At 38.8% G+C, this 19,932-nt stretch overlaps 2 protein-coding genes across 7 annotated transcripts in view; one reads left to right on the top strand and one right to left on the bottom strand.

The window, feature by feature from the left end:
• LOC117408674 (transmembrane protein 165-like) overlaps positions 1-2,299 on the top strand; it is a 32,960-nt gene extending 30,661 nt beyond the window's left edge. For both annotated transcript variants that reach the window (XM_034013872.3, XM_058997680.1), the window contains exons 5-6: positions 590-695; positions 1,098-2,299. In XM_034013872.3, the coding sequence (XP_033869763.2) occupies positions 590-695; positions 1,098-1,174 (183 nt within the window). In that variant the 3' untranslated portion in view covers positions 1,175-2,299. The remainder of the gene's footprint in view (positions 1-589; positions 696-1,097) is intronic.
• Positions 2,300-17,908: 15,609 nt separating this feature from the next.
• The window catches only part of LOC117409483 (circadian locomoter output cycles protein kaput-like), a 71,529-nt gene continuing 69,505 nt past the window's right edge, over positions 17,909-19,932 (bottom strand). For 4 of the 5 annotated variants that reach the window (XM_034015620.3, XM_034015621.3, XM_034015619.3 and 1 more), the window contains 2 exons: positions 19,301-19,562; positions 17,909-18,743 (listed from right to left, as the gene is read on the bottom strand). In XM_034015620.3, coding sequence (XP_033871511.1) covers positions 18,513-18,743; positions 19,301-19,562 — 493 coding nt within the window. In that variant the 3' untranslated portion in view covers positions 17,909-18,512. The remainder of the gene's footprint in view (positions 18,744-19,300; positions 19,563-19,932) is intronic. The other variant, XM_034015622.3, reaches the window with a different exon arrangement.

Here is a 19,932-nt window from a genome sequence, read left to right on the forward strand (position 1 = left end):
AAATTAACTTGCTTTATGCTTTTATTTCAATGAACACACAAGGCACAGTCAATGAGAATCATGGATGAAAATGAAATAAACAAATCCTCCCCTCCCGGAGGACCAAAAGGAGGGGGCGTGGGCTAAATCGGGATGTCAGTGACTTGCTTTGTGAACAGGCATGTGCCAAAGCAGGAACTGCCAATTTACTCACTCATTCGACTGCCTGTGGCTTCGTGTAGTCTAGAGGCGCACTCATTCGCCCTTGTTAGTGGTGGTCAGTGTTTTTAGCTGCCTGTTGCAGACCTTTTGCTGCCAGTCAAACTGACGTGCGTCTTCAATCTCTGCCCGCCAACTAGCTTTTGAAACTGTCTGACGGGTATTTCCCAGTTAACGGAAACGCTGAATTTTCCACACTTGCAGACCATGCTCAAAAGAGTTGATAGGTTAGCTTGACTATTGGATAAATCTGGAGTTTGTTACCTGTACTGTTGGCTTTGTCATAGCCTGTAAATCCACAGTTTATTATATCATAGCTACTATAAAGCTAAAACAGATTCATATTATAAATAAAATGTTTTGTTAAAGCCTTTTACGTTTGTTTTCTTAGGATCCATTTGGAGTGGCAGTTGGTGGAACACTTGGACATTGCTTATGTACAGGACTTGCAGTGATTGGAGGAAGAATGATAGCACAGAAAATATCTGTCAGGACTGGTAGGTTATTATTATTATTATTATTATTATTATTATTATTATTATTATTATTATTATTATTACTATATTATTTGAATAGGAGTACATTAAACCATAGTTGTGTTTTTTTTGTTTTTTTAAATCACTGTATATTCATAGCAAAAAACCTTGATACCATAGAAGTTAAACCTAGCAATATGACTAATTATGATACAAATCTTAACTATCTTTGGCCTCCTCTGAAACCCGTATTAGTCCATTAAGTGCCATTGTCCTCATTTGATATGATAACTTACTCTAATTTTGTTAACGGTAAAAGTTAAGTCTAATTGTAATTTGGTACATAATAAGTTAATCTGTGTAACACCCTAGTGGGTATGCAGCTCTAAGTGTAATGTTTGTTTCTTTTCTTTTCTTTTTCAGTTACAATTATAGGTGGCATTGTGTTCTTGGCATTTGCATTCTCTGCACTTTTCATCAAACCAGATGCTGGTTTTTAATCTTAAAGTTTCATCCCCAATGTCTTGGGAGAATACAGAAGACATTTAGATAATTTGTCTTGTATATAGGTACAATGGTTCTACTCCAGAAACAGCAGGCAATACATCCTGTCAAAGGTCTGACTGTTTAGTACAGTTATAGTTTCAATGTGTTTTTTTGTGAGTTTGCAACCCATTCACTAATAGAGGATTTTTTTTGTATCTAATTACTTTAGCCATCTGAAAAAAGTAGCAAAATAAATTTAGCCACCAACACTTTTTTAAAGTCTTAAACCCTGAATACAATATAATTAGGGCTTCTGTTTTTTGAGTTTTATTAATTGTATTTTTCGGTGCTTATTTTTAGCTGTTTTCAAGTTGTATGTAAATCTGTTGTTTTCGGTTGCTTTCATTTGTGATATACCTTATGAAATGAACATTTTTTGTGTCAAAATATGTATAGTAACTCGACAGTACTGGCACACTTTAGTTGTACCTTCTTTCCTTTGCTGTCTTCCACAACGAAATCCCTGTGGTCACGGGCACATTCTTCTGGGGTTTTTGTGTGTAGGCATTTTTGTACATTTTCACCACAATCCTGTTTTAAATCCTCCTTATCTAACTGTAATACAGCTTGAAATCCCGCTAACAAGCCTCCATCCTGATTCTAATCTAGTTTTAAATCTCGCAAGCGGAGTCTCCAATAGAAATGTAGGAATTTGCTGTCACTCAGTAGTTGGGGCGGGTTTAAATTTGAATTTCAGTTTGAATTGATGAACCATTTCCACAGTTTTTCTGGTGTTTTCCGGTGTTTATTGGCTGTCCACCGATTTCATCTTTTTTGTATCAGGGGTGTTTTAGCGATTAAAACCAAAAATCAGAAGCCCTGAATATAATTTCCAGGTGTATTCCATAGAAGCATTTTTTGTTTTTTTAAGATTAAGTACTGCATGTCAGGGAATTTTTACATTGCTGGGTTGAAAACTTACAAGGTACAGTAACTACATTGTCAATATTTGACAAACTGCAGCAAACTGAAAGGAAATGATTATTGTAATCCTGCAGAAACAGATTGTACACCCTGATACATGTAAATAATTGTTAAAAGGCAACTGTATTACAATAAAGGTGATGTGTTTGAATTTATGGTATTTGCATAGCCTATTTTTTGTATATATATTTTTTTACTTTTTATTTTAGAAAGTAAATCTGAAACACAAGTACTGTATTTAAAAATGAATACCATAAAACATCAATTAAATGCAGCCAGCATTTATTTGCCAGCAGACCCAGCGTGTATTGGAGACCGGTGATTATTTGAGACATGGCAATTTATTGAAGTTTTACGGTACATACTAGTAAAGTATACATGGTTATTGATAAATATACAAAATAAACAACAGCATATTTGCAATTTATCATTTTTTTTACAATTTTTTATTCATTTTGAAGTTTTCACACACATACAAAATCAAATACAAAACATGTGCATATACATGGATCTATGCGGCACAAAAAATACCAAGATATATAAATCATAACTAAATTAAAGGGAAAAAGTCAGCGAGCAAGAGAAGAGACAGTAGTAGGGACAGAGATAGGCGTGTCACGCTTAGCACCCAGAAGGCTGTGTGGAGAGGTAAGGGGAGGGAGATCTGAGCTCTTCAAAGTGGGATAGGAAAGGCTGCCAGGCAGAGTAAAATTTGTCATTGGCTCCGTGGATTGTGAATTTAATTTTCTCCATCTGCAGCATCTGCATGAGATCCCGAATCCAGTGAACATACAGAGGAGGGGCAGCCTGCTCCCAACAGTATTGCATTTGGCATCTAGCTATTAAAGTTGCAAAGGCCAGAGTGTCAGACTGCATCCTAGACAGACCATTCAGGTACAACTCCAAAGAGTGCAGCAATTGGGTGTGTCTAACACTTGAGAAAAAGTTTAAAAAATGGAAGACCAGAAAGGTGTCAACTCTGGACAGGACCAAAACATGAAATAGAGAGGCAGGTGCTTGTTTGCATCTGTCACAAGTAGGGTCCAATCCAGGGTAGATTCTGGCAAATTTAGTTTTAGAAATGTGAAGACAGTGTAAAACTTTAAATTGGATTGGCCCATGACGAGCACAGAATAGGATCCCAGATGCCGTCCGAGATGTCAGACCCAATATCCTTTTCCCATAAAGTTTTTAACCCTTTGTGGTCCTATGTCGGACCAGGTCCAACATCATCAAAAAGACGTCAAGCACAGGTCTCTAGTCGTTTTTTCTCCGGAAAAAGCAGAGTGAGACAGATAGAAGCCTAGAGAAGCCAAAAAAAAAAAAAAAAAAGGGCAGATCTGACCAATACACATTGTCCCTGCACCACACAGATAACACGGCCATAAACAAACAAGATAGCTGCTTCTGCATCCAGGGCTCAAAGAATATCACAGACATTTGCCAAGCTTTTTGAGATGTTATAGTAATAAAATAATGACTTGGATCGCATTATTGAGGACTTTGGTGATAAAACGAGTGATCAGGAGATTGTTTATCGGTATGCACGACTGAAGAGGTATGTGATAAATACAGCAAACAAGGGTTGGGGCTGGAGATGCAGTACTGAATGTCCTGTTGATATGCAGTGCCTTTTAAACCTGTTTTACTATGAATAAAATTACTTTTAAACCGCGCATGTGAAAATAAATTGGACCTGATGCGCCTGACAGTTGCTGAATAAATGGACCACAAGTGGTTAATATATTTGGTGAAGGACAACTTAGTGTTAAAATATGGCTGTAGATGGTAGACATAATGCCTTTAGATGAAGGATTTAGTGCTATAGAATCAAAGGGATGAAGGGGGCAGAGAGGGAAACTACACAACTATATTACGTACGAAATTACAAATTTGCAAGTATCGAAAGAAATGTGTTCAAGGTAATCCAATTTTTTGTGACAGCTGTTCAATTGAGGCAAAATTGACATCAATATATGTCTAAGATTCGAAATGCCATTATTACGCCTAATTCGGAAAGCAGAGTCTTGCGCTGAAGGGGAAAATAGGTGATTTCAGTCTATGGGGGCAAAAACTGAGAAAGACCTGAAATGCTGTCTAAACTGTGGCCATATCCAGACAGAATAACAAGCAAATTGGTTCTTATTAAATTTAGATACGTATAATGGAAGTGGGGTACATAAAAGAGCAGATAGGGAGGAGGCTTTACAAGAGCTTTCCTCTATATGCAGCCACAATGCAAAACACTACAGATATTGACAGACCTGAAATAGAGCTGGAAATTTGGAAGAGCCAATCCCCCTGTAGGCTTTAATCTCTTTAATCTATTCCAAATAAATCAAGAGATTGAACAGTTGAGGATATGGAAAAAGATTTTGGAATAAAAATAGGAATACATTGGAAGAGGTATAAAAACTTATTCTGCCAATAAGTGAAATAGGTAAGGATGACCAACGGTTGAAGCCTTGTTTAGTATGTTCTAAAAGGGGGTTAAAGTTAAAGTAAAATTAAAAAGATTATTATATGAACAGGTCACAGTTATCCCAAGGTAGGTAAACTTATCATGTGCGATTTTAAAAGGAAAAGCTTTCAAGTTATAATGTCTACAGCCAATTTGGTAGGGAAAAGTTTGGTTTTGTGTAAATTAATTTTATAGCCCAAATAATTCTAGGGTTGAAAGTGCTTGTGGGAGAGAGGAAGCAGGATCAGAAACAAAACCTGCATCCACCCCCTCTGACTAACACTGTATGCCATGGTTGCTGCACAGTGCAATAGACAGAGGTTTAATTGCGATGGCAAATAAAAGTGGAAAGAGAGGGCACCCCTGCCTGATTCCACAATGGAGAGGAAAATATTCTGAATGTGTGTTATTGTTATGTATTGAGACAAGAGGAGATACATGTAGTAGTTTTATCCAGTTAATAATATTGGGACCAAAACCAAATTTCTGTAAGGTCATAAAAAGATAATCACACTCAACATGATCTAAAGCCTTCTCTGCGTCAAGAGAGAGAAGGATCTCAGGCACAGGTGAGTCTGAAGGGGAATATAAAATATTTAAGAGATGCCTAAGGTTAAACTATGACTGTCTATCCTGAACAAAGTCTGTTTGGTGTAGAGAGATTATGGAGGGGAGAACCGATTCGACGTGTCAAGCTAAAGCCTTGGCAAGTGCTTTAACATCTGCATTAAGGAGGGAAATGGGGCGATAAGAGCCACAGTCATGGTGGTCCTTATTTTTCTTTAGAAATGGTGATTGAGTACACCTTCAGGGTACAACTTCAGGGTCTCCCATAGTATGGCAGGCGAAATCCCTGTAGTTGTGTTAAATGTCAGGAAATAAAGCAATATGGTTGGAAAGAAAATTAACAACATCCTTTTGTGATAGTAACAATCAGTTGAAATGCCAGGTACACGGAGATGGAGCCTTGTCAGGGAACATCAGTTCCATAATCAGAGGCTCATGGTCAGAAATCATATCCTGGTAGGCACAGGACCAAACAGAGGGTAATAATTTGTTAACAATAAAAAAACTAGTCAATTCGAGGAAAAGTGTGGTTTACAAGGAAAAAAAGAGTATACCCTTGAGGTGGGAAACAAAAAGCGCCATACATCTGAAACCTTGTAAGCATCTAAGAATGTACGAATACTTAATGCTGATTCAGATGGAGGACTCGCATTAGTGGAGGAGCAATCTAAATTTGGGTTTAGGACAAAGTTAAAATCTCCCCCTAGAAGGAGAAAATATTGGGCAAAAGAGAGAAAACCTTCTTTAGAAAGTCATTATCATCCCAGTTCGGTGCATATACATTAGCCATGATCAATGGGGTATTATAAAACTTTTTTACATTTCACAGGGTGGTTTAAGTCTTTCACATTCCAATTTCTGAAATTTACTGGGCATCCACTAGGTTTAGCTCCATTGTCAGACATCATATTTTAAAAGGAGTAAACAGAGAAGAGCCCAGATCCTCCACACAACTACAGTGGCAAAGATAAAGAGAAGAACAAAGAAAGAAATCATAATAAAAAAGAGAACATTCAACAAATCAAGCTCCGACCCCAGCACAATTATACACCTCTGCCTCCTTGCAAACGACATTTGTTCACTTTGGCCTGGTTGGCCGCTTTCTACCATATCACAGTAAACGTCTATGCTTTCCTTAACATAGCTCCAGCTATTTAACAAATCTAACCAACTTTAATTATGCATAGTGTTTTACATCTCTAAATGTCCAAATACAACCTGCAACCCAATTTGGTACAAGCACTATAAATGGAACATTAGGAAACTTTTTCAAAAATGAAAACAAACTACATCACTGCTCTTTATCTTGGGACATGCTGTGCACTACTATTCTTGAATACTTGCCAAGTTATCATAATGAACCAACTTTATGGGCTTCAAGGTGTACATTGTACAAACCACACATTTGCTGTTTGCGAATAGGGTGAGAATTGGTTTACTACATTTTTTGTTTTACCACAGCTTCATAGACCGCCACCAGACAGATCTATTTTTATTACTGATGGATCCTTAAAGTGCTGCTCAGAAATGTATAAACCTATTCTTTTGCGCCCTGTTTCACAGTATTTCTTGCCTAATTTAAAATACACAACCAAAGAAACACCTACAGTATTTGCACAGTTTTTTAATCAAATTACCTCAATGTTTTGTTAAAAGAAAAAATAAATACTTACTGTATTCCTTTTAATTTAAGACTTTTTTAACCATTTTTTGCTTCTCAAAAATAGCTTGTGTCTTAAATTCGAGTACAGTATAGTGATGCGTGTATTAAAATTGGCAACAAAAGATGTGATTGCCTATGTACACAAACAGCAACGTGACTGACTGCTGAGAAAAGACGAACCAAAACGTTACTGCCCGATCTCAAATCATCACGACATACAGGCAGCCGTTTTCAAAGAAGCGTCATTAGCTTTCTGAGGAATTCAAAGTGAAACTTTTACAATTTCCATGTTTCTAAAAAACAGTACCAGCTTGGACAGATCGGAAATGCTGATCAGACCCCCGTATTTTTCGATATGCCAAGCAATAACACAGTTAATAAATTGGGAGAAATACAGGTGTGAGTAATCACGACTGGAAATGAGAAGCAGCACATAACTGTAATGCTCTGTCTGATAGCAGATGGCTGCAAATTGCCTCCATATGCATAATTGAGGTTGTATCTTTGTAAATGCATATTTATTTGGTGTTTTTTTTCAAATTGAGGGTGGGAAATTTGGGCTGTGTCTTAAATTCGGAAGTAATTTAAAAATAAAACATGCAACACTCATAAAACATGAGTGCTCTTTACTGATTCCAAAGTAAATTAGGTATAGTATATATGAAGAACCAACAGTAATACAGAATGTTTGTACTTAAGAAAGGTAGGGTACACAGGACAATTTTAATATTTAGTAAGGGGTTATTGAAAGGACCAGGTAACCTCTCTTCATATTGTTTTCATTGGAACTGATCTAGTAGTTGCCTAGGGATTTGCTGATGTCATATTATAATTTGCATTAACTCATTAAAATCTAAATTAAAAGCATGGGCAACGAACATTCAAGGTCTTACTAAGCAGAACAGTGATCTTGCTTTGAGATTCTCAAAAGGATAATATTATAGAACACAAAGCGTCTGATAACAGAGACTGTCCTAAATACGGATATCTGTGAATATGCCTGCATTTTATTTTATTCTGAAAATAGGGGTAATCAAGGTTGCAGTGGCCTCTATTCTTGCCAATTAAAAAATAATGAAAATGCCCTTCAGGAGAGTTAAAAGTCCAGAAATTACACATGTAATAGAACGTTACTGAAGTAATGTAGCAGTCAGATGTATATAAACTGCACCAGCAGAAGCGTTGTCATTTATTCAATCAGTAGCCTCAAATATCATTTTAATTACTTCCCTTGTTTACTATTTTATGGCGTTTGCATTAATTTTAAGTGTGACTGGAGCATGTTGTTCCAATATGGTTTTCTATAAATTTGGGTTTGAGTTTGTCAGGACTGAACATCTTTTAAGAACATTAAATACATATGTAAGGCAGGCTTATATGCTAGCACTAGGGATTCTCCAGACAAGCTCAAAGTAAAATCAAAGCCAGGTAAAGGCAGATTTAGAGAAAAATGAACAAACAGGAATATTAACCATTACAAATGGGTGTTTCCCCTTTAAAACACCCAAACCTGAAACTTTATACCAAAGACTTCTCGTCAGAGCAGCGTGGCGCAGCTGCTGCTCCGCCCCCGAGAGCATAAAGGAGCTGCGCACACTGACAATGATGCCATTTTCTGTGGAGGATTGCGACCATGAACGCAGCGACCCTGAAGTTAATGGTTATATTAACCATTATAAATGGGTGAAGTATACCCAAGCTGTCGCAAGGACATGGTAGTCACTGAGCTACAAAGATGAGCCGAAACTGCCTTGTGCTAGTAATCAGCATCCAGCAATAGCTGGAAGAGACATAAGATGAAAACTCACCTAATGTTCTGTTCTGAGGGTGGACTCTAGTGCTGAAACCAGGGTTATGCGGATCTACGACATTCAGTCAGTAGAACCTAGTAAAAGTATGGGGGGAAGCCCACACTGCTGCATTGCATATGTCCTGGACAGATGCACCCTGGAACAAAGCCCATGAAGTCGCCTGACCCCTGGTGGAACAGCTGGTGAACTTCTCTGGCGGGGGCAGATTGGCCAGTTCATAAGCAGTCTTAACTGTGCCTGTCAACCATTTAGACAAACGCTGTTTAGACAAAGCCTATCCTTGGGACTTCGCTCCATAACAGACAAAGAATTGTTCTGACTGCCTCCAGCTTTTAGTCCTGTCAACATAATACGCTAATGCCCGCACTGGGCAAAGCGCCTGGAGCTGGCGCTCCCTGTCAGATTGGAAAGGAGGGGGATGGAAAGCCTCCAATTCCACCGACAGGTTAACATGAAAAGTGGAGATGGTTTTCATCAAAAAAGCCGGGTTAGTACGAAGGGTAACCTTCGTTCTGGCCTTTCGATACAGAGAATGCTTTCATAAAAATCTCCTCTCATAAAAAATGTCCTGTAAAAATTGCAGTATAACTGCCATGAGGCATGTCGTGGGTTCAAATCCACAAGACAAGCACCACACCTGAAACACGCCCCACTTGTACCCATATTGGGAACGGGTAGAGGCTGCCCTGGCATTTTGCACGGTGTCAATAAACCTGTTTGATAACCCCAGATGGCTCAAATGCAGCCGTTCAGGGGCCAGACCCAGAGCCGTATGCTCGATGGGTTGGGGTGCCACAAAGTGCCCTGCACCTGAGCAGGTCATGGCGCATCAGCTGTTCCCACGGCTGGTCGCTCAGGAGCTGCATCATGGAGGAGAAACAAGCTCTACTGGGCCAGTATGGAGCTATTAAGAGCACCCTTGCCCTGTTCTGCCTGATCTTCTCCAGACATAGCGGGAGCAGCGCGAGCGGTGGAAAAGCATAAATTAGAAGTACTGGCCACAGGTGTGCTAGTGCATCTACATTCTGCACTGCTGGGGACCCTTCTCGAGAGGATGCCCACAGCCCAATTGATCACCCCAGGCAGGTGAACTACACGGAGTGAGAAGAGGTTCTGTTGTGCCCACTGCAGAAGCTTGTGGGCCACACGGTGGAGACTGGGTGACCGCAAACCACGCTGGTGGTTGATGTAGGACACCACAGACGTGCTGTCCGTACGAACAAGCACGTGTCTCCCCGAACCTGCTCCAAAAAATTCTGCAAGGACAGGTACACTGCCTGCAGCTCTAAAACATTTGTGACGACCCTTCTACAGTGACTGTCACACCCCTTGTACTGCTCGTCCATTCCAAACGGCGCTCTAATCCGAGTTGGACGCGTCTGTGGTGACGCTACCCAGTGCCACGCCTTGGCGTAGATGGACCGGCTGTTTCCACTAAGAAAGTGCCTGCAGACAGTGTGTAGACCCTGTCAACAGTAGGTTGCGATTCAACGCGGGCTGATAAGCCGTGTGGTTGAACCAAGCCTATAAGGGGCGCATATGCAGGGAGACCAGTGAAAGGGTGTTGGATACTGCAGCCATCAGGCACATAAACCTGTGGAAAGACACTACTGGCGGTGCTCTAGGCAGGCGGTTACTCTCTCCACTCTGCCGTCTGACATGTAGGTGGTTGGTAATGAGCTCTGTGTGTTCGTGTACCTGTGCTGGAGACTCGGCGCAAATGAGACGATTGTCCAGATAGCTGACCCTGATGCCTCTGAGTCTCAACAGGGACAGTATAGCCTCCATGCACTTTGCAAGTATGCATGGAGCTAGAGAGAGGCCGAACGGCAGAACACAGAACTCTTAAATTGTTCCCTGAAAAGTTAACCTCAGGTACTTCCTGTACATTGGTTTTATGGGGATGTGAAAATAGGTCTCCCTTTGATCCACCATGGTGAACCAGACGCCTGTCCTGCTGAGCTGCAACAGCTGTTGCAAATTCATCTTGCACCGTCTCCGACTGAGATACAGGTTTACCTGTGTGAGATTGAGGATTGGTCTGAGGCCACCATCCCTTCTTGGCACAAGAAAATGCCTGGAATAGAACCCCCCGTTCTTGTTGGAGGGGTCTACTATGTAAATGGCCCTCTTTCGCAGCAGCGCTGCTACCTCCTGAGTCACCTGAGCAGTGACTTGTGGGTCCATGACAATTATTATTGTCACGCCCCGGAAGGGAGGAGGGGGCTGTGTTGGAACTGGAGCGAGTAACCAGTTTGAATAGTAGTGAGCACCCAGGGTTCTGTGGTGCTGCTTCGCCTGAGGCACAACCTGCGCCTCTTGCCTAGGCACAGGGCGATAGAAAGTACACCTGCCTCCGCGAAAAGCGGGTGTGGGCTGCCACTGTGCTGTAGGCTGCAAAACTGTAGTAGCCCGCTGTATCAGGGGCAAAGCTCTTCCGATAAGGAAAGCTGTGTCACCGGGGCGCTGTTAAGAGTCTGCATTATATACTGTTCATGAGCCTCCTCAGAAGTGACAATAGACCTCACCTCTTAGATTACATGCCGTTGCCTGCACAGGGGCAGATGGGACGAGTGGGGAAGAGACCGGTGGTACCAGTGCTGCTGAGCACTCTTGCAGCAGTTCAGTAAGAATAACCTGCTGGTGTGACAGGACTTCCCAGATCTTATCTATCTGCTCCATATCTGCCTAACGTGAACAGCAAGCAACCGTTTTGGAGGGGGAAAACTGGGGGAATAAGATGAGGAGGAAGGCGAGGAGCATGGCTTCTCGACTGGACTCCTTCAACTGTGACGCACACCCTCTCTTGACACAGAGCCACGGGAGGAGGGTACAGCCTCACTAAGCAGACGTGAGGGAGTATTAACAGGGGAGTCCCCTTTGTAAAACAACCACTGGCTAACCTTCCAGTCAGTACAGACAACTCAGTGCTAAGGATCCCAGGAAGGACGGCACTTGAGCCGCAGGCTTCCCACGTGGCAATAGGCCGTGGCGGGACTTTACGAGCACTTGGCTAAAATACAAGAAAAGCTAGAAATAAACAATTTTTATTTCCTTCAGCGATTCAATATTATTAATTCAGATAATTTAATATCAGCGCTCTCCCAAGTATTCAGGATCAGCTGAAAAGGAAAATGGGAGCGAGAGTAATTTTTCTTTGTCTCCTTCCTACCTCCTGACCACCTTAGACACCCGGCTATACTGTCACAGGCTGTTCTCCTTTAGTTTAGGGTGCAGCCATAGCTATACCTGGTTAAGGCTTTGATGCATTGGTTGTGTGGGTTTACTAATATATAAATAAACAATGTGGTAAATTTATTTTAAGTGACAGACAAGTGATGATTTTTAGAGGTAAGGATATGCTATAAAATACTATAGGAACAGTAAGATATTCCTAGAAGATATTTTTAAACCCTATTAAACCATATTGACTGATTAGCCTGATATCAGTTATTAGCTGTTGTCTAACTTGCTATTTCTGATTTTTGTTACTGTATCTTTGTTATGACTCTATATGACACATGCACCCACAATGTTTATAACTCCCATCCTAGCCTTGTATTTAATGTACTATGCCTTGCATTTCATTGTATTTAATGTATTGCATTGTTTTCACTGTTTAATGTATTATTTCTCAGTATGGTGTTGGTCCACTATGAAAGGCATTTTATAAAATATAGATTGGATTGATATAGGAACTTTTAAATAGAATAGGATTTAAAGGGATGTCCTACAGGATCCTATAGGATTTTTTCACCAGGGGAACATGATTATTCTCTCGTGCTCACCTGAGGTGTATTCCTTAATGCCCTTGTTGAAGATGCAGTAAAATTCAAGTAATAACAAAAAAGTAGTCTGTAAATCAAAAAAACACCACCACACTGAAAGGGAGTACGTTTTCTTATTTTTTTTTTTAAATGTAACCACTTTGCTGCAAAACCTACTGTAATGAACTGCAAATAAAAACAATAATTTGGAGGTTTCTTTTGAAATTGCCACATATGCTAAAATAATCCATACTTTTTGTGTTTCATTGACCCAGCCTGTGTGCATGAGTAACCCTTTATTACATCGTCTGGCTTAAAAATGACGTGTTTAATAAAAAACCTGTGAGCCCTTAATAAACAAACTAGAAACCTAATCTTAATCTTTAAACTGGATTTAAAATATACTTATATTTATGCAGGCTAGTTTACACTGTATAAACTGTTTCAACCTCTTTATTGTCTATTGTAATCTATACAGTTATTGTAATTTTATCAATTTGTGTTTATTATAATTATAAAAATAATGAATAATTATTTGTAGCTGAAGTGAATTTCTGCTAGCTGCTCCTGAGGACTTCAAAATGTTCTTTCTAAAACATTTTTAAATCAAATAAATAGTTTTTTTTTTTCCCACTGCTGTTATATAGTTCAATGTACTAAGAACATGTGCATTTGTGTATTTGACAATTTTAAAACATTATTATTTTCAGTTTTAACTTGCTGGTACAGTACAGTAGGGGTGTACATTGCATTTATAGGGTTGAACCCCGACTGGAAACAATTTTACAAATCATAAACTTTCACCAATACTAGGAATATAATGTCATCAGCATTAAGATACACTAAATAATTATCAGCAATGAGGGTGACAAATCAATGAGGGTGTGACAGCATGCATTTCAGACAATAAGCTATACGTTCCACAGATGAATATGATGCATAAATACATTTTTTTTTATTATACCCTTATTTATTATTATATACATAATGTATTTTATAATTATATTTTCTTTTTTTTTTTTTGTTTAAACACTTGGACAGCGCACAGCAGTGGTTAAGGAAATATACATATATATACAGCTCTGGAAAAAATTAAGAGACCACCGCAAAATTATCAGTTTCTCTGGTTTTACTATTTATAGGTATGTGTTTGGGTAAAATGAACATTTTTGTTTAAGCAAGTTTTCTTCCAGGACAACCTTGTACTTGGCTTGATTCATGCCAAAGCTGCCCGATTCCAGCCTTGCTGAAGCACCCCCAGATCATCACTGATCCTCCACCACATTTCACAGTGGGTGCGAGACACTGTGGCTTGTAGGCCTCTCCAGGTCTCCGTCTAACCATTAGATGACCAGGTGTTGGGCAAAGCTGAAAATTGGACTCATCTGGGGGTGCTTCAGCAAGGCTGGAATCGGGCAGATTTGTCTTTGTGAAGGACGCATGAATCAAGCCAAGTACAAGGTTGTCCTGGAAGAAAACTTGCTTCCTTCTGCTCTGACAATGTTCCCCAACTCTGAGGATTGGGTTTTCCAGCAGGACAATGCTCCATGCCACACAGCCAGGTCAATCAAGGTGTGGATGGAGGACCACCAGATCAAGACCCTGTCATGGCCAGCCCAATCTCCAGACCTGAACCCCATTGAAAACCTCTGGAATGTGATCAAGAGGAAGATGGATGGTCACAAGCCATCAAACAAAGCCGAGCTGCTTGAAATTTTGCGCCAGGAGTGGCATAAAGTCACCCAACATCAATGTGAAAGACTGGTGGAGAGCATGCCAAGACGCATGAAAGCTGTGCTTGAAAATCAGGGTTATTCCACCAAATATTGATTTCTGAACTCTTCCTAAATTAAAACATTAGTATTGTGTTGTTTAAAAATGAATATGAACTTATTTTCTTTGCATTATTCGAGGTCTGACAACACTGCATCTTTTTTGTTATTTTGACCAGTTGTCATTTTCTGCAAATAAATGCTCTAAATGACAATATTTTTATTTTGAATTTGGGAGAAATGTTGTCAGTAGTTTATAGAATAAAACAAAAATGTTCATTTTACCCAAACACATACCTATAAATAGTAAAACCAGAGAAACTGATAATTTTGCAGTGGTCTCTTAATTTTTTCCAGAGCTGTATATACAGACGTGCTCAAATTTGTTGGTACCCCTCCACAAAAATCAAGAATGCACAATTTTCTCTGAAATAACTTGAAACTGACAAAAGTAATTGGCATCCACCATTGTTTATACCATATTTAATAGAAATCAGACTTTGCTTTTGATTTTTTATTCAACATAATATTGTAAATAATAAAACAAATGAAAATGGCATGGACAAAAATGATGGGACCGCTAACCAGACTGCAAGTTTCAGCTCTTTCCATAGATGTTCGATAGGATTCAGATCAGGACTCATGGAAGGCCACTTCAGAATAGTCCAATGTTTTGTTCTTATCCATTCTTGGGTGCTTTTAGCTGTGTGTTTTGGGTCATTATCCTGTTGGAGGACCCATGACCTGTGACTGAGACAGAGCTTTCTGACACTGGGAAGTACGTTTCGCTCCAGAATGCCTTGATAGTCTTGAGATTTCATTGTGCCCTGCACAGATTCAAGGCACCCTGTACCAGGCGCAGCAAAGCAGCCCCAAAACATAACCGAGCCTCCTCCATGTTTCACTGTAGGTATGGTGTTCTTTTCTTTGAAAGCTTCATTTTTTCGTCTGTGAACATAGAGCTGATGTGACTTGCCAAAAAGCTCCAGTTTTGACTCATCTGTCCAAAGGACATTCTCCCAGAAGGATTGTGGTTTGTCAATATGCATTTTAGCAAATTCCAGTCTGGCTTTTTTATGTTTTTCTTTCAAAAGTGGAATCCTCCTGGGTCTTCTTCCATGGAGCCCACTTTCGCTCAAAAAGCGACGGATGGTGCGATCAGAAACTGACGTACCTTCACCTTGGAGTTCAGCTTGTATCTCTTTGGCAGTTATCCTTGGTTGTTTTTCTACCATTCGCACTATCCTTCTGTTCACTCTGGGGTCAATTTTCCTCTTGCGGCCGCGCCCAGGGAGGTTGGCTACAGTTCCATGGACCTTAAACTTCTTAATAATATTTGCAACTGTTGTCACAGGAACATCAAGCTGCTTGGAGATGGTCTTGTAGCCTTTACCTTTACCATGCTTGTCTATTATTTTCTTTCTGATCTCCTCAGACAACTCTCTCCTTTGCTTTCTCTGGTCCATGTTCAGTGTGGTGCACACAATGATACCAAACAGCACAGTGACTACTTTTCTCCATTTAAATAGGCTGAATGACTGATTACAAGATTGGAGACATGTGTGCTACTAATTAAAGAAACTAATTAGTTTGAAATATCACTATAATCCAATTATTTATTATCTTTTCTAAGGGGTACCAACAAATGTGTCCAGGCCATTTTAGAATATCTTTGTAGAATCAGCAATAATTCATCTCTTTTCATAGCTGCTTTGCTTTATTCTATGACATACCAAAGGCATGCAAGTATACATGATAAAATAGCTTTTAATTTCATCACTTTTCAGGAGGAATGAAGCATTATTTCAATGAGCTGTTAGGGTACCAACAAATTTGAGCACGTCTGTGTATATATATAACATTTTTTTATTTTTTATTTTTTTTACAACATATCAACCATGCACTGTTGTGTTAAAACCATTAAAGTAAAACATTTTTTCCAGAAAAATGAAAAGAAACAAGAAAAACAAATGAGTTAAATTACATCTAGAGAAACTGGACAGTTTGAAGGTGCTCTAGGAGTAGAGGCCTAATCCAGCTAAATAGCAGCAGGTATAACAGTGTGTGTGGAATTGGGCCAGATTATTTTATTTTGTTTTAACATTCACATCCAGACAATTCCTATTCTCCACAAGAAGGAAAAATATTCATGAAAATGTATACCAACACCCTGTGCATCAGAGCAATACCAGCAAAATTATCTGAAATAGTTTTGGGGGATCAGTACCAAGTTCCCTTGCTTCAAAACATCAAGGATTGGGGCTAGTCAGGAGAATGGATCATATCCATGCCTGATACCTAATCAGCAATGGGCACTGGTGTGGGAAAGCCCATGGCTATCATGCTCTTGCTTCACCCGTTAGAGTTATTTGATTAGCAGACCTTTTGTGTGCTTTCCAGGTTCTTGTTTTACAGGGGTGGGGGTCAAAACCAATCTGTTAAAAACACTGATATGTTCATCTACAGTAAGTACGGTATATGCCTTACAGTACCCAACAGCTCTGTCACTTTCATAAGCCACGGTGGTCTGTATTTTGCATTTCATTTAATTAAATATATATTATAATATAATTGTAGTGTGCAAATGTGTAATTGTGTGCAGAAAGATGGCTCTGTAAGGGATTACATTGTTTTGTATGTATTATGATTTAAAAGTAATTAAAATATACTGTGTGTGTATATATATACTGTGTATATATATATATATATATATATATATATACACACACATATATACATATACACCCACACATATATATATATATATACACACACCCACACATATATATATATATATACACACACACACACACATACACATACATATACAAACACACACACACAGTTGTAGTCAAAAATGTACATACCCCAATGGAAATGTATAATTTCTCAAAAACAAATAATTATAGGAAAAATCTTTTGTAGCAAAAGTTTTGCTTTTGTGGATGAGGGAAAAAAGTTACAAGGAATAGTCTACAATTATTTTTTTCGGCAACCATGCCAAAAGCTCATTGGTAAATATCCTAATCGTTTAAAAGAGGCTAAACGTGCCTCAACAAGCTATTAATTTCATTTTCCTTGTCAGGGTATGAATACTTTTGAATTAGCATTTTTGGAGTTTTGCAAAAAAATGCTGAAATAAATAATTGTAGACATTTCTTGTAACTTTTTTCCCTCATCCACAAAAGCAAAACTTTTGCTACAAAAGATTTTTCTTAAAATGTGTTGTTTTTCGAGAAATTATAAAATTATAAACATTTATTTATTTATTTATTTATTTATTTTAAGTTACCAGGATAAATTCTGAAAATATTAAGACTTTCTTCTATAAACCTCTGGATAGCTCTTATAAAACTAATGAAAAGTATAATGACAATATTTATTTCTTGGCACTCTGATTAATAAATTCAAAAACTGCATGCAATGCTTTAAAATCTAATTATTTACATATTAGAATATAATTGTCACATGACCTTGATTTAAAATGTAAGATACATTTCACCTTATTGTGCATCTTTGGAACACAATTTCACAGAAATTATTTATTTTAAATAATTTCTCTCCTGTTTTGTGAAATTGATACTTCATGAAAAAAAAAAATCTTAAACAAACTATGACACCACCTACTTGAAGCACAGACAAAGGTGCTAAAGTTAAGCAGATGCAACACATCTGAAGGGAAAGGAAGTTGATGAAAATATTAGCTTTAGCTTCTTGTCAGAATACTAGAAAAAATATATATTCAAACCTACAAACAGATTACACTTTCATGCATCATATAAAATATTTGTTATTTTTCTTTTATCCAGATATTTACACATTATTTTACAGGTGTCTGTACAATAAAGTTGAATCCACATGACATTCAGAAAAAAATTCCTGATCCATAATAATTTGACATGAACAAAAATGTCCTTTGGACATTTCTAAAGCACTATCATCAAAGAAAAAAGAAAAGAAAAGGCAGCAGCACTTCTGCTTGAACACACTACATAAATTAAAACAACTGCTTGAAAATGCAATTGCAAACGAGGAGAAGGAATAACTGTTAGTGCTGATTTCTTGTTGCCATAATTAATATTTCTGCTTGGCAGAGCATTCCACTGAGACAGGGTCAGTACACACTGCTTGCTTATTGGGGTCTTCTTGCCTCTTGGAGCGTCTTGTGTTAGAAACCCAATGCACCTTGTAGTAATGTTATTTTCTTTCTTTTAACTTAAAATACTTCTAAGTACTTTAGAAGTACAGACTGAATACTGCCTTTAAGCCTCCTGGAATACTGTTTTGTTCAGTGCAATTACTTGATTAGAAAGCACCAATGCTTGTCTTATGAACTCTGCCCAGGTCTCTGAGGCTGCACACTGGAAGAGTCAGCCATGCTGTCAGTTCTATGCCGAGAAAGTTGCGTTTGCTGTTGCGACTGTTGTTGTTGTTGTTGTTGCTGCTGGTGGTGGTGGTGGTGGTGGTGTGCTTCAGTAAAAGTGCTCTGTTGCTGTAATGGGAAAGCAGCTGACAGGATTAGCTGAGTGGACTGGTTGCCATGAAGCAATCGAGGGCCCTGTATATATATTAAAAAAAGACTCAATATAGTCAATATAAATATCAATATAAAAACAAAGACACTTATAAAGCATGAATGTGTGGTTCAGTGGTTAAAGAAAAGGGCTTGTAACTAGGAGGTCCCCGGTTCAAATTCCACCTCAGCCACTGACTCATTGTGTGACCCTGAGCAAGTCACTTAACCTTCTTGTGCTCCATCTTTCGGGTGAGACGTAGTTGTAAGTGATTCTGCAGCTTATGCATAGTTCACACACCCTAGTCTCTGTAAGTCGCCTTGGATAAAGGCGTCTGCTAAATAAACAAATAATAATAATAATGAATGCTTGTCACAATGAACTTTATCCACATGGAGTTGAACAGAATTTGTGTATGCAGAAATAATTGCCTTTAAAATATGTGCTTCTGTGACATCTAGTGGTTAGATGCCCCGCCCCACCCTCAAATGTTCTCTCAATATACTGTATTTCTCTGCTACCTCAACAATTTGCAACATTGCATGAGGGATCACACAGACCATGCTGTGGAATAAGCTATAAAAAAGATTTAAAGCCTTACCTGTAAGAACTGCTGTGATTGCTGAGTTAGTTGAGCCTGTGCTTGGGATGGTTGCTGGACTGTGTTTTGTTGCTGTTGCTGCTCTTGCTGGCTCTGTTGCTGCTGTGTTATTGATACTGTCTGAGGCTGCTGCTGCTGAGATGCAAAGGTAGGATATGCTGTCACCACCTGACTCATAAACATGGTAGAGGGTACCATGACTGTCCCACAGGCCATTGGGGCCGTCACCAACTTGGTCACAAGCTGCTGTCCTTGAGGAAACCTGTGAAGGAAGAGAACAATGAAACCGACATGCATCTAAAGTTACTTCAGTGTCGTTTTATAGATACATAACCACCAGGCTATACCACATGCTGGGCCTACTGCGCCACAGACATTAGACAAACAAAAAGAATAATTTCAGTCCTCTTGATTATTATATTTCAATAAATGCTAAAGAGGGATTTAGGAGTCATAAGACATACTCACTTTTTATTTCATATCCCATGAATAGCTCAATCATTTTATTCAATATTTAAATGAAAAAATACAGGTCACAGACAAAAGCATGTCTATTGGATTGAGATCTGGTGATTGTGAGGGACATTCCAGAATGTTTATCTTCATTTTCTTCAAGAATTCCAGAGTTGGCT

This window comes from Acipenser ruthenus, chromosome 2 (genome assembly GCF_902713425.1).
Source record: "Acipenser ruthenus chromosome 2, fAciRut3.2 maternal haplotype, whole genome shotgun sequence".
NCBI classification, from domain to species: Eukaryota; Metazoa; Chordata; class Actinopteri; order Acipenseriformes; family Acipenseridae; genus Acipenser; species Acipenser ruthenus.